Below are 14,832 nucleotides of genomic sequence, written 5' to 3'. Positions count from 1 at the left end.
TGAGTGACACATTGGATCAAGATGACAACGTTTGCAGTGTTATAAAGCCTCTGCACAATAATGTGTGTGGTGAAAAAGTGTTGTGTGCAGCCAAAACCAAGCTGCGACAAATACTGTGAATGACAAACATGTTTGCGTGGATCAAAAAGGTTCGCGCATCACCTGATCTGGTAGAGTATTGTGACGCCACGGGAATGAAGGGTAAAGGGTTGTGATGTCACGGGAACAAAACACCATCGCTCGTATTATTATAACAAACACAGAGCATAACAAGAAAATATTTTTATACTTCATTTTAAAAATTAATTCTCTATTTTGATTTGACTGACTATAAAGATTAACAAATGTAGATAGATTTTAGTTGCATATCGCTTTCGACTTGGTCTTAGGGGTTATTATCTTCTTCGTTTGAAGAGATATATAACTCAATAACTCACTTCTAGTTGTCATATATCGATAGCTTGTATTTTTATTTTTTTTATTTCAGCAAAAACAGTTATCATTTGGGTATTCTACATGTACATGTATTTCTAGATACGGAAAGGGAAGTGATTGTCCATGCATCGGAAAGTGTCCAATGTATTGTTAATTTGTGTACGATGCAAGGTGAAATAAACATACTGGTAAACAAAGAACTCTTACAAAAATAATACAAACTTTGAAAAGAAATTTCTTGAAATTTTCTATAAAATTATTAAAATTCACCGAAGACAGAGTAGTTCTTTAAAAGTTTAATGAAAGAAAGACAACTCTAAAATTTACAAAATCTTAAAATTCTGTTTACTTCCCTTTGATGGTGTTAAAATGGCGTCACTTCAAGGCCATTCTCATGGTATTTTTATCACCACATGATAATAAAAATAGGCATCATTAAAAAGTTATAAATTTTCGGTTTTAAGACAGAAACAAGTCAAAAGATGGGGGCATTCAGGTTTGATGCAAGTTTATCCGAAAACAAAGTATGTGTCTGATGCATGGTTAACTCCCCTACTTAATCCTACTTCTTATTATTATTCATACAGATATAAAAATAAACAATAAAATGTCTTTATCTGTTTGTTAGTATGCGAATTAATGATGCATTTACATATCCCGGAATTATGTATTTTAATTCCCATATTAAAACCAAAGAAAGCATTCTATTGTTTAAGTAAATGCTCTGCTTCTCAATTTTACTTGACATTCTGTGAGGCAAGAAGCAGATAGTAGCCCATTGTTACATGTTGTCATGATTTAAAAATTCTGTTTTATAAATGCAAATCTATTTTGTACATTATGATTAAGTATACTTATACACAACTAGAATATTTTGATATTTTCAAAAATGCCATTTCCAATAATTGCGATGATTTTTCTTTATCATTCAATACCTAAATAACACTTAATATTCAATCTCAGTTTAAGTCAACTTTAAGATTAGGTAAGTTAATAATTGGAGAGAAGTTACATGCATAATTGATAGACAGAGCGAAAAATAATTTACGAATTGTTTGAACTTTTGCCTCCAGTCCATTTATTTTCAAGGATATTGAATTTTCAATCGTCTGAACTTTGGTCTGTAGTTCTTGGAGCTTTGTAAGCAGTTCCTGGTCCTTGGTCTGTAGACTCTGAACTATATCGTGGTCTGTCAGTAAAAGTCGCTTGCTCCTTGGTGTCTATAATGAACATAGGTCAAAAGATAAGTGAATCATTGAATAATTCTTTTTCCTTTGATAAAGAGAGAAAAACTGTTCACTTTGAATTTCTCCCGTATCATATCCAAGCCATATCTTTTCTGTATCGCCATAAAAAGAAATGTCGTGTACCATTATGATCTGACTCTTTCATCAGCTGATTCAAATAAACTTTTTTTTAAGAACGGCAAGTCCAGACAAACTTGTCCTCTTTTCTGCCTTAACTTTGACTTGTGATATTGGCTTGTGAGCGTATTATTCTTGAGTAACATAGCACGGCCTGCATATTTTCATCACTTTTTTTTTCATCAAAGTCAATGATGATTTCGTGAAAAACCTCACAGGAATGTACTCTTTTTTACTTTTGATTTAGACGCAAGGTGTTTGGCATGTAGATGACATAATAAAGGATTTTTTGTGTGCCATTATAATCTCTGTTCCATTTGTATCTCTGACGTTTTGGAAGGGGAGCATATGTTTTAGAGTAACATTTAATTCTAGTTTCTTCTAATCTATACAAATTACCTCAGAAAAGCTTTCTATATACTGTAAGCTTTCGCTGCTACTTTTTTGGTAGTTACCAATCAATTTCCATAATTGTTTTCTGATAGAATAAAATAAAAAGTATTTTTAATAACATATCTTTTACATGTATCAAATGAAAATGTCATTTACAATGTTTCATCAAAAATAACTTAAAATAGTATATATATGAGGGTGGACAAACAGAATAAATTAAAAAAAAAACAACTCAGAAATTCTAATTTTCATGTTATATTTGTGATTAACAATATATATATATATATATATATATATATATATATATATATATATATATATATATATATATATATATATATATATATATATATATATATATATATATATATATAAGAATAGAAATTAAAGCTTACATATGATTTTCCAGTTTTTTAATTCTCTGTTCATGTTCCACACAGTTTGAATTAATGCCTGTAAGGAATAAATGCTGCACACAAAGCAGTATACATATTGTCTTCATAACTCTCAACATAAGAATTTGTGATAAGACAAATAGATGCACAGTCCAAAATGAGGAAAGGTCTTATCTCAGAATTTAGATCGGCAACTCTTAGATATACTGAAGGTGGTCTTCAAAGTGATATTTTACTGTAACTCTGTGTGAATTCGGTAGAGAAAGAGACTTTCCACACATTTGTTTTTTTTCTCCCTAGTCAAACGGAAAATGTATACTAGTACTTGTATATTTTTTTTATTATTTGGTATTATTACATATTTGTATAATTCAGAAAAGAATATTGCAAATAAAATATATCCAGAAATCAAACTGAAGACTATTTAAAGAAAAGGAAGAATATGAACAAGATGGATTGAAATACGATTAAAAGAACTTGCTTATATTATAATTTTTTTTAATATACATATATCATACGGAATATTATAGATCATGTCAACTATTGAGGTGACCTTTTGTGTAATCAGTTTCATTGAAATTGGATCAAGACTCTGCGCAGGTCAATGCAAAACCTTATGGTTTCGTCCACTTTTACAAAATTGGAGTAATACGGACAACTAGATTTACGCATAGCTCCAACCAATTTTAGTAAAGTTTAGCTCAGCCATATCTGGAGAAATTCGTCTGTATGGGTTATTGAAAGGGACATACATGTAAGATTAAGGACTGGTGTATCTCGTACTTTAAAACACCCGTCCGCCCAAGATATCTTGGTGATGTAAAATAAAATAAAAAAAAGAAAACAACAGCAAAACAAGCAAAAGAAAGACACTTTGCTAAAACACCAAACCTTTTTTACCGCTCTGGGAAAACTTTTCGGTAATAATGAATCTTTCAGCTTGTTTGTAATTTATGTCTCAAATTCCAGTATGTATCTATAGCACCGATACATTGCAATTTCCCATGCAATGTCATACATGTCTTTCAATAATTAGTCAGCACGGTTGAAATTTTCAGATATAATCCTTTAAAATGATACATAATAGGATCCAGAAAATGTTTAACTAAGCCCCCATCTTTACTCCTCAAAAAAATGTTAACTGTAGTGAAGGAGAAACTTCATAAAAATAGTGCTATGATATATTAAAAAATGGTGTAAATCAAGTATGGAATATCAGAAACCTAAACAAAATTCAAGAAAAAATCTTGAAAAATTAAAAATATTTCCCCTAATTTTAGCAGTATCAAAATGCGTGATTTTTCAACATTTTATACGACCATTCCTCAAAATATTTTCAACACCAAACTTTCTGACATCATCAATAACTACATTTTTCACATAATATTGATACTAGAAAATTTAAATATTGTGTAATTTATCATTTACAAAATTACTTTTTTAGAAATCAATATGATTCAACTCACATGTAATCAGAACTTGATATAAAAAAGTCACATTTCATACATATTTACTTAACAAAAAATACCCCACCCACTTTAAGGAGGCATTAAAAGGTGAAGATAACGAACAGTGACTTTTGTTTTCTTACCAATGTTGATATATGGAATGATATAAGACGTAAATAAACTTCTTAAAAGTATTTACAGAAATTGTAACTCACAGTACAACTTCGAATAACAGATGTTAGATAAATTGTTGAAAGAAATTGCTAGGGTCGCGTTTTATTTTATGATTTTATTTTTTCAATCAAAACAGTTTGGTTAAGCTTTTAGTTTGTTCATATTTGGTTTCAGTACTTGTGGTTTTTTTTTTTCAACTGACAAAATCCCATTTAATAAATAATAATACAATAAAGTAAATTAAAAAAAAAAAAAAAACAATTTGACATATAAAGAAGTGTAGTATAAACAATTTGCACGTGAATTTCGGATATATTGCAAAATTATCTTAAAATCTGAATAAGAAAATAACGTATTGTTTTAGATTGTCATATTTTCATTAAAACCGAAAGAACAAGCATTAATTAACTATCCTTTGTATATGGCAAACAAAAGTGATGATGCAAGAAATTAACCTTATCTACAAGTAAAACTTCCATAAAACTACAGAAACTACTAAGAAATGGAGTCAATAAAAAGTTGATCAGATATCAATATCTCGTCCTATTGTGCACTTGATCCATGTTCTTTCTACAAGTACAATCTTTGATTTTCTGAATGATCTCCTTTATCAAAGGAATAATATAATATCTTGTCTAATGAAGAAACTTCAAATCTGTGCGAACAAAAATTTAATTCGCTAAGTTGTCCAAGCAAATAGTCAGTTCATCTAACAATTCCGAAACAAAAGTAATTAATCTACTTTTATTAGTCCCCTACAGGTGAAACCGAAGGGGACTATAGATTTCCTCTGCTCTGTCCGTCCGTCTGTCTAGCTTTCCGTCCATCTATCTGTCCCTCTGTCTGCCAGTCTGTCCCACTTGGTATTCCGAATTTTTCCCTAAACGCTTGCATATATTGAGCTGATTTTTGGTATGTAAGTGTATCTTGATGACTTACAGATCAAGTTTGCATTTCGTTCCGCTTCATTGATTTTTGACGGAATTACGATCTTTTTCAGTTTTTAAGGGTTTTCTGCAATTTTCTTCTAAACGTTTGCAGATATAGAGCTGATTTTTGGTTTGACTTTACCTTGATTAGTAATAGATTAAGTTTGCATTTCGTTCCGCTTCATTGATTTTTGACGGAATTATGGCATTTTCAATTTTTAACCAGATTACACTTGCCGGTAGGGGGCTAGTATTGCTAATGCAATACTCTCAGAATGCTTGTTTCTTCTAACGTTCGAGTCTATCTAATTCGTATGAAGGAATAACTTATTTGTCCATACAAATATCTTATTCGTGAAGAAAAAAAAAACAAACTTGTCAGTCAGAACTATTACCTTGTTTTCGTCAGAACATATATCTAAATACTCCGAATTATTCTTTTTCTGGGCTTCAACGTCACTGTACTATTGCATTATAATCCGTATGGCCCTAATGGTTTTTATTTTTGCTAATATGGTAATTATAATGACCCAGAATTTTTTAAAATGCTGACTTTGATTAAGACCAATGTGTAAAAGCCCTACAACATCACCTTATTTGCAAGTATACGGCCTCTGTTTTAAAAGTCAATGTAAACAGAGCATTCTCTATAACGAACCAAATAAGCTGGGAGACATAATTAACACCATTCGCAGGCGATGATGGAATATTACTATATAAATCATGTAAGAAGCATGCAGGCAATGAACAAGCCGATTTGAAAGTCATTCCGTTAGTGATATACATGTAGTTAGTTGTTAGTTGGTCGTAAAAGTCCATAACCATTAAAATATCCAAATATGAAACAGGTGATAAAGAAATATTTAGAAAACGGTTTTAACCAATAGTTACTGTAACTTTTCTATTGTGCATCTTTATTGTGCGTTAAGAAGATAATAGGTCTGACAGCTAAAAGCACATGTAATACTGTTATATTAGAACGAATTTTTTAATTGCGTGTTCGATCAGTGTTCGAACGCAAGAGAATTTAACGTTGAAACAAAAACATTGCCATTAATCGCCTCATTTAAACTTTATATCACTCTGTTGCATTTGGGATGGTTATTCAATTGAGTCAATTTCTTATACTGTAGGTTAAACGTGAAGATAACTGACCCTATGGTTCTTTTTCTACGAAAAAATACATTTTTTTTTACGGCTGGCGGTCACTATTCATCTTTACACCGGCGCCTTTGTTTTCACTCTGGTTGCATAATTTGTAAGAAAAAATATACCAATGGAAGAACAAACCCCTAAACTTGTTTTGTCGTATTATTATTGTTTTAGCCGGTCATTTATTATGGAGAGAAGTTCTCCACAGCGCTGCACAAAATTTTAGGCATTCTCGCTGCTCCGCCTTAAGCGTGACGTCATAAAAAATTAGATAACTATTTCGTGATGAAAATGACTTATGCGTTTATGCTCTTTGAATTTCTGGTGGAAATGAAATTCTATCAAACTTGCACATAATGAAGTCAAAATAAAATTGAAAAACATCATAAATTATTTTAATTTTTTTTCTAGATTTGAAGGGTCCACCGGAACTTAGTACGTAGCAGTTACTGATTTTCATATCTGATTTTGTGTTTGCATCGGGTAACCCTACCATCGACAAAATGATATACAGAACATAAGAAATAGTACAATATTTCGGAAATATTTTCTTGCTCTCGTTTATTTTTAATATTTGTTAAACATAAATGCCAATTTTCACCAAAATACGTTCATTAGAAAGGAGAATAAACACAATGTCTCGATAATTTTCAAACAGGCCACGTAAAAAACAATCATACTCTTTCATCATTTTTATGTTATCAATTTAAGTACAAATTAGCTAATTTTCAAAATTTGATGCAGAAAGCATGTGAAACCAGAGAATCAGAGTTCTGTTTTTACAAACTATTTTCCCTTTATGAGTAAAGCATACATTTGCAAAGCTATCACAAATTGCAATTCAATTCGATTCTTTATTCCCTCAAAACCAGATCACTGGCACAAGACGTCCATAAATAGAAATATATAAAACACAAATGACAGTCAAGGGTAAAAAATAGACAAGTATTTAAGGAGGAATGCTACACCAAAATTTTATTTAATGGATCTCTAAGACTTCTCATTTGAACTATGGTTTCAGTATTGAAAGATTGATATTGGCTTTTAATTATTTAGATGAATTTTTTTTGTATTTGTTCAAAGATAATGTAGAAATCGTTTTATTTCGATTAGAACACACTTTTCGCTTTAGTCTTTTATCTCCAAATAAACTGTTCACAACTTATTTCATAACTTTCCTTTCAATGATATGACGGATTCATCAATAATTTTCTTCTTAAGCCTCCAAATTGTGCTTCATATTGCATTTGGTCATTGATGAAAACGAGTTCTAATAGAGAGGTATTATATTAAGTAGTTCACTAAAAAAAGTAACATGAGTGTCTGGCAAGATTGTGTCACTCATCTTGAATGAACATATAACTTGATCCCGTCTGTAGGCCTCATGACAGCGGCTATAACTTTTTCTACATTATGTTCTTTGTCCAGTGTAAAAGATAACCTAAAATTAAACATCTAGAATAAAAATGCTGACATATTCGTTCTTGAAACTGAATCTGGTAACCCATTTCATTTGAAAAGCTTAAGTATCTATAATTTTGATGAGAAATTAATAATAAAACGTTTAAAACGTATATCGTCGTTGAAAAGCTCATTTTTATAGGTTATTATCTGAGTTAGTAATTAAGAATGAACGTATATCAATTCAAATGATAGGAAGAGGAAGTGAATTTTTAAAAGAAATATTTTTTGTATTATTTTAATAGATGTTCCACTAAAAATTATTTTGTATGGCTATTCTATGGGTTTTTTCTGTCCCCCATTACTAGTTTAGTAATTGTTAATTACACAGGTTAAGCTTAACAACACAACCTTTTGTCATAAATTATTCTTTTTACTTGTTTCCTATTTATAAATCCAGTATGACATAATTGACATAAATTTATACACTCAGTTATCCTACTAGAAAAATGGGATCTGAAAAAAATAAACTTACTTTTGCAAAAGCGTTGCTAAAACTACTTTTTCCTCGCTCATTGCAAAGTTCTGGCCAATGCAGTTTCTGTTGAATGCAATTAAGATATAAGTTGAAATTAAGGGCAAGTTGTCCATACTATTCCATATGAACACAGCAAAGGAATATGAATTCCAGATAGTACGTGAGATTTACTGTTTATATTCTATTTAAATTTATTTTATACAATTAAATACATACCTGGGCCCTGCAGAAAATGGACAGAATGCGAACGGGTCTCTCTTCTCAGAATGTTCTTTAGTGAACCTCTTAGGTTTGAATTCCATGTGATCTTCACCCCAAACTGTGGGGTTGTGATGCAGTGAGTAGAAGTTAAGGAGTATAATGCTACCTGTAGGAATTTCACATCCGTCTACCTGGATTGGATGGCTGTTAACTCTCGAGACTCCAGGAACGGGGGAGTGAAGCCTCATTCCTTCTTTTATACATAGTGTCAGATATTCCAGTTTCCCTAGGTCTTTCCTGACAATAAAAATTATATTTCAAACCACAGAGTGTCTTATTTCAAAATGAGCACCGTTCTATCTCTGAAATTTTCTCTATTTTTATCTCTCATCCGTCCTAAATGTTTCCTGTTGAATTGATATGAACCAAAATTTGACATTGTGGGGTACCTTTAAAAAGGCTTATATCTATCTTTCTCAAGAAAATTCTCATAAATTTCAACACTTTGGGGATCTGATTTTAATTCACTCAGATTACACTAAGATATAATGTTCTTTTGATTGGTATATTTTATTACATAAAAAATATATATATAAATATAAAGAGGACACGTACTTTTAACTTTCGGAAAATTTGTAATGAAATATAATCTAATTGAAGATTGTATCTTATTTCTGTATAAAATGAGTGAAAAATCTTTTATTTTCGTGTGCTTTATTGCACAAGCACCTTTCCTGCAATTCACAGAAAGGATCAAAATTATAAATCTATGCATGTAAATAGGTATATCAATTTTTTTTAATCAATGCAATGAAATTACAAACATTTAGAGAAAGAGCTCGAAATTTAAACGAACGACTTTATTACCATTCGAGTTCTCCAGACTTAGTTTCACTAACGACCCTGTCAATTTCCTCCTGACATCGTTTTTGATGCTCGGGATGCTCAGCCAATGAATATAAAATCCATGATATAGCACTAGCTGTAGTATCATGACCTGTTAATATAATGTGTCAAATATTATATACCTGTATAGGAACAGTCCCAACTGAGAGAAATGTATAAATATCACCTTCAAATAAGAACGTGTCCACTTCGTTACGGATGTCTGATTTTGTTAACCCCTCTACATTTTCATCCTTTGCCGTTAAAAGTATATCAAGAAAGTCCAGATACTTTTTAGAGGACAAGTCCGCATTTTCCTATTAAGAAGTTAAAATTCTTTATAGACAATGTTTATGAAAAAATAAAGAGTTTACAGAAAAACTTTAACTACAATATAGTATGTTTACTCTTTAGATAGTATATACGTATTTTTGAAACGTTTCAGATCTCTTATATATATATATATATATATATATATATATATATATATATATATATATATATATATATATATATATATATATATATATATATATATATATATAATCAGCATAAAATCAAAAATGGATCACAGTTAAAAGAAGGTCCTATGGTTAGGGAGTCATCGTTTAGAAGGATCCGTTAGTCAATATCTTGCTTTTGTCTTTAGTTTTACATTGCTCTATTCAATATAATTATATGATCATGATCCGCAATACTTAAATTCAAACCTGTATATGAGACAGCGGTATTGTCAGCATATCAGACGTTTGTGATGACGTAAACGTCCCTAGTACCAAATGCTATTTAAGCTTATTAAAGTATGGATATTTTTTGTTGTATAATATAATCAATTTAGTACTGGATTAGACCGGTGCAATGCAAATCTCATAATTAGGAATAAATATTATGCAGAATTGTTCTATTGATTTTTCAAAATCATACCTACTTATCTATGTGATTGATTCCGTTTATTTAGTTTCTTCAATACTAAACCAAGCCCCAAAATTCTAAAAATGAACAGTTGCCGACGTTATCGAAGTTCACCCCTCCTCAAATATCCAATATGGGCGTTTATAACCTTGTCTTTATAGAGAATTTCTCTTTAAACATTTTCCCTACTGTAGACATATGGACCATGAATAGATTCACAGACGAATTTGAAGATTCTTGTATATTTGTAGGTGAAAATTCAGAGCAAGTTTTCAAGCGCATGATTTCATTATGTAAAATTTTCAATCCTCTTTGTAAACAATCCAAAATCCAAAAGCGTTAAACTTTTTTACCAAACTGAAATTTTTAAATAAAAACAACTTTATCGGAAATTTTGGTTTCATTTCTGTCCTTGTAGGTCAGAAAGATCAAACTGAACTCCGCTCCTGTTCAAAAGGGATATGACTTAAGATATGACTTCTAACCAAATGGTGATTTGAGAAAAGTTTTGTTGAAGTCATAAATATTCCAAACTATATGGAAAGATCTAACATTAGAAAAAAGTCTTAAATAAAGTTCATTCAAGTGGCTCAAAGCAGTCAAAGGACCTATTACTTTTTACAGTTCTAGATGTAATTGAAAACATTCATGCTGACATACTATTTCTCGACGTCGCTTATCTATTATATCCTCTGCCACCTTATGAACATAGTCACAGTTTTCCTTGAACTTTCGTCCTTGTTTTGTTCTGTAGAATATGAAATCTGGATGCAGCCATGGCGACCTGAAAATGATCAATTATTGTTTTAGCTTTTATCAATCCAAATATTTCATGATATTTTAGCAAAAATACAATGTTAAAAGACATGAATGTGTAAGTGTTAATGTAATAAAACATGGCTGAAAAACATTTAGAGCAGGAATATCAGGATTGGTTTGGAAATAAAAGATATTCATTGTAAGTTGTTTAGAAGCTGTACAGAGTGATACATATGGATAAACACAAGCAGCTGGCCTCAGATACACTGACTGTTAGCTGAACAGAAGCAGTATATGTACAAATGAATAACACACACAGTTGATGAATAGAAGTAGTCAAGAATGCTTTAATGTAATTATGAAAGAAAACTTGCTTATTTCTTAGAAGCCACTGTATGGCTATCTCCTGAACTGCAGTTACGTAAGGATGTGTGCTTTCCCTGCGAAAACAAAACCAGATTATATGACACGTCTATTTAGGATTTTCTTCTACAAAAAAGACTTCTTCTGTACAAATGTATATAGGTACGGTGGTTTTTTAATTTAACTTGAAGAATGATTAGTCTTTCTTATTATTAGCAAATTAAAATTTAATACGTTCTCTTCCTTATATTTTTTGATAGTCGTGCTGTGAGCTAAGACCATTTTAAAAGATAAGTTTAGCAGTTACCTTGCCTCAACGATATATCTTTGCTGCTTCATATATTAATTTTATAATGATAGAAAAGAGCGTGGTTTCGATGAGAATCGCAAAACAAATCTCAGAATGTGAATATCTCAGGCCAAAACTGTTAATCTCGAAAATCATTTTTATGAAAAATATGCAATAAATGATAGATCTTCAAGACACCTTATTTCCTGACAGTCTGTTTTGTAAGAAAAGGCGCATCTGAGTATGATGTCCAATGTACAGGAACTTACATGGTTGTAAATTTCAACACTGTTTCCGGTATCAGTATGTAGCATGAGGTTTCTCTATCGGACAGAAAATATCATTTTATTTGTTCTAGCAAAGATTTTGAAAGTGCTACAATATATATTTTATAATCAAATAAAAATGATATCATAAAGTAACTTGGGTTATTCTTCAGTAAATATATTCGGGATGTAAATGAAATTCTAAAATACTTCTTAATGAAGAAAAAAATCATGCAATTAAGGCTTAATTCATACTGGTAACGAATTATCGAAGCTAGTTTGAATTTGTGTCTTAAATATCATAAGAGTGACTGTTCTCATAAGCTTCTTTTTAAGGATGAATAACAAAAATTTTTGCTTAAATAGGTTCTTCTCTCTCAGTAAAGAAATGAAGTCTGTCTAGTTACAATAATTTATATTTAGCCAAACCGGAGAGTTTAATGAAAAGAAAAATATGAAGTTTTGCTGTGTTTCTGGGAACATTTTCAAATGTCTATGTTTCCATTTTACACAACTGAAATTTCCTAATTAAGTATCTATTCAAAGAAATATTGAAAATTAGCAATGTAACGCTTTTGTGTGGGAGATAAGAAAATTTGTTTGTGGCATGTTTCTTTAAAATGCAAAATAGAGAGCTTTAAAGAATCACATTGAAAAAGTCTGTTGACTTTATCTAATATATGTATTAGAAATATCCATCGTATCTATGAACAAGTAAGAATTGTTAAATGACCCCAATTTCGTGTTACAATTCAAGAAGTTGTTTCCGGTTTATTTCTGTAAACAGTATCCTGCTCAAATTCATGCCATATATTTTTGTTTAAGTATACCAGAGCATGTACATGTATTTGGGTAAGAAACTGTTAGATGCTATTAGATCTTAAAACATAATCTTTTTTCAACATATTTCATCAACGCAATTATATGGACGTTTAAGAAAAAAAAGCAATGTTTAACCCAGATATGTATTTCTCAGTTTCATTTTTTTGTACATTACCATCAATAACTCTGCACAAATTTTATAGATTTTCACGTAAGGTCTCAAAATGTCAAAATGAAAGGCAGGCGTTAGCATACGTCTTGATCGCCGCCATTTTCTGCCACTGGAAATCAGAAGGCCTTCTCCAAGCCAGGGTAGACCGTGTCTGTATGGTTCACCGAACCCGACAGGTTTAGGATCTGTAATGTACATTATTCAAGTATTCGATGTCTAAGGCAAACGAATTCTGAATGAATCTGATTTATTCGATTTGTGTAGTATGTTTCAGGTACCTGAAGTGACGAGGACTTTTTTGACAGTTTCTGGGTGATGTAGAATAACTCGAACCCTCGTTGGCCCAATCCAGGTGATGAACATTTTGGGAAACTGTGCAGTCCATTCCAAAATTTTGTCCAATCTAGAGGTTTTGCCTGCAAACTAAACACAATTCTGTAGCAACCATCTTCATTTATATTCCAATTTGCTTAAAAATATCAATATAACTACGAAAACCACCAGATACCAGCATGTATACTATAATATATAGGTCCCTGAAGCCACTGATAATTAAATTAAAATAGAAAATTAATTTAATAAGATTTAATTATAACAACAATGGTGCATACTTGCTGAATGAATCATTCAATTATAGTGTCACTTCATCATAATCAATATGGATGTTAAATTATGTGCATAATAACATGCATTAAAAATTAGACCTTTATTTTAATATCATGCTATCTTGATTTCAAGCAGGTAAAATCTTATTTTTACAAGTATGATGAAATACAAAACAGTGGATAAAGTGCATATAGAGCTCTAGCTATTGTTGACACAATCATAAAGTCGCTAAGTGGGACAGGTAGAGGGTTCAAAATACACACGTGTTTTATTTTGCCTCCATTCAAGTAAAAAGACTTTTTTATGATACAAATTTTATTATTTTTAGATTGACATTTCCATGTACGAGTAAACATTTGAACAACCTCAATGTGATTAAAATTTTCCAAAATCAACATGTAATTAAATCGAGATAAAGAAAAAATTAGTTCAGGGCCAAGGGTGATGAAAATGCATGGCATCAAACATTTTAAGTCCACAGAAATATTGCTTAAATAACAAGGAAATCAATGTTTGCATGCTTCCTAGATAAATTACGACAAATATTAAACACAATAAAATGATTAAAAAAACTTACTATCAATATATGACCAAATAACCAATGTCTTTCCTTCACCGGTTCTGGGAATCGCCTAAATGAACTCCAGAGATAGACAAGACCTTTTATGTATTTAGTTATAACAATGGTTATATAGGTTAATACCAATACAAGTAGAAAACTTGTCCATTTTCCGCTTATTAAATCATGTGCTTGTAACAGCTCCATCTCTAGAATAACTTGTCTATTATAAAGTATGGCGTGTCGTTAGAGTACAATTTCATTGTAAACCGATTTCTTTGTTAATGATGTATAATTTTTTTAAATAAAAAATTGAGAGCATCAGACATGCAATGAGCTACGTCCCAAACTGCAAATCTGCCTCATTTTTTCATGAAAACATGAAATACTAACATTTATAAAATGATATTATAATAATAATCCAATTCAATATACAATGTGCATAATTGTATTCACGAATATGACTGCCTCAATTTCCTTTTTTATATTACCCTGACTGTATAAGTTTGGCATTAGATCTTTATGGACATAAATGGACACGTGGTTTTGCAGAAGGAAATATTTTGAAGTAAATCAGTATTGAATAAGAAAAACGAAAAAGTCACGTGGCTTTTATTCCATATTTATTGATTATTCTCTTCCTATTGGAACTGCATTGAAACATCACAGCAATATGCTAAAATTGTTTTTATTTGACAAATAATGACTCATAGCCAATCAATTATCATTCATCACATGAAAATGTAATAAAATAATAGCTTCAAGTACA

General features: G+C 30.7%; 1 protein-coding gene across 3 annotated transcripts; it reads right to left on the bottom strand.

The window, feature by feature from the left end:
- Nucleotides 1-7,157: 7,157 nt before the first annotated feature.
- On the bottom strand, nucleotides 7,158-14,232 carry LOC133172628 (cytochrome P450 4F6-like). Of its 3 annotated transcripts, XM_061307561.1 has the most exons (11): nucleotides 14,082-14,232; nucleotides 13,177-13,321; nucleotides 12,902-13,083; nucleotides 11,837-11,961; nucleotides 11,361-11,426; nucleotides 10,888-11,011; nucleotides 9,503-9,632; nucleotides 9,298-9,427; nucleotides 8,446-8,727; nucleotides 8,227-8,292; nucleotides 7,158-7,731 (listed from the first exon to the last, which is right to left on the bottom strand). In XM_061307561.1, exons 2-11 carry the CDS (start codon nucleotides 13,259-13,261, stop codon nucleotides 7,632-7,634), a joined length of 1,290 nt encoding a protein of 429 aa, XP_061163545.1. In that variant the 5' UTR covers nucleotides 13,262-13,321; nucleotides 14,082-14,232; the 3' UTR covers nucleotides 7,158-7,631. The 3 variants fall into 3 exon arrangements, with proteins under 3 accessions (XP_061163545.1, XP_061163544.1, XP_061163543.1); XM_061307560.1 differs by lacking the exons at nucleotides 11,837-11,961; nucleotides 14,082-14,232 and having other exon boundaries at nucleotides 12,982-13,083; nucleotides 13,177-13,313; XM_061307559.1 differs by lacking the exons at nucleotides 13,177-13,321; nucleotides 14,082-14,232 and having other exon boundaries at nucleotides 12,982-13,066.
- Nucleotides 14,233-14,832: the final 600 nt, after the last annotated feature.

Source organism: Saccostrea echinata, unplaced genomic scaffold (assembly GCF_033153115.1).
Source record: "Saccostrea echinata isolate AGI-Se365-2 ecotype Australia unplaced genomic scaffold, CSIRO_AGI_Sech_v1 ptg000054l, whole genome shotgun sequence".
NCBI lineage: Eukaryota > Metazoa > Mollusca > Bivalvia > Ostreida > Ostreidae > Saccostrea > Saccostrea echinata.
This window is presented reverse-complemented; position numbering and strand designations above follow the sequence as displayed.

Bases quoted from the DNA above. Each gene is read 5' to 3' on its own strand.
- LOC133172628 (XM_061307561.1), bottom strand. From the start codon at position 13,261: ATGTTCATCACCTGGATTGGGCCAACGAGGGTTCGAGTTATTCTACAT. The intron at 11,427-11,836 runs GTGTCTTGAAGA...TTGTTTTCGCAG, and splicing joins ACAGACTGTCAGGAAATAAG to GGAAAGCACACATCCTTACG. The intron at 9,428-9,502 runs GTGATATTTATA...TTATATTAACAG, and splicing joins GGACACGTTCTTATTTGAAG to GTCATGATACTACAGCTAGT.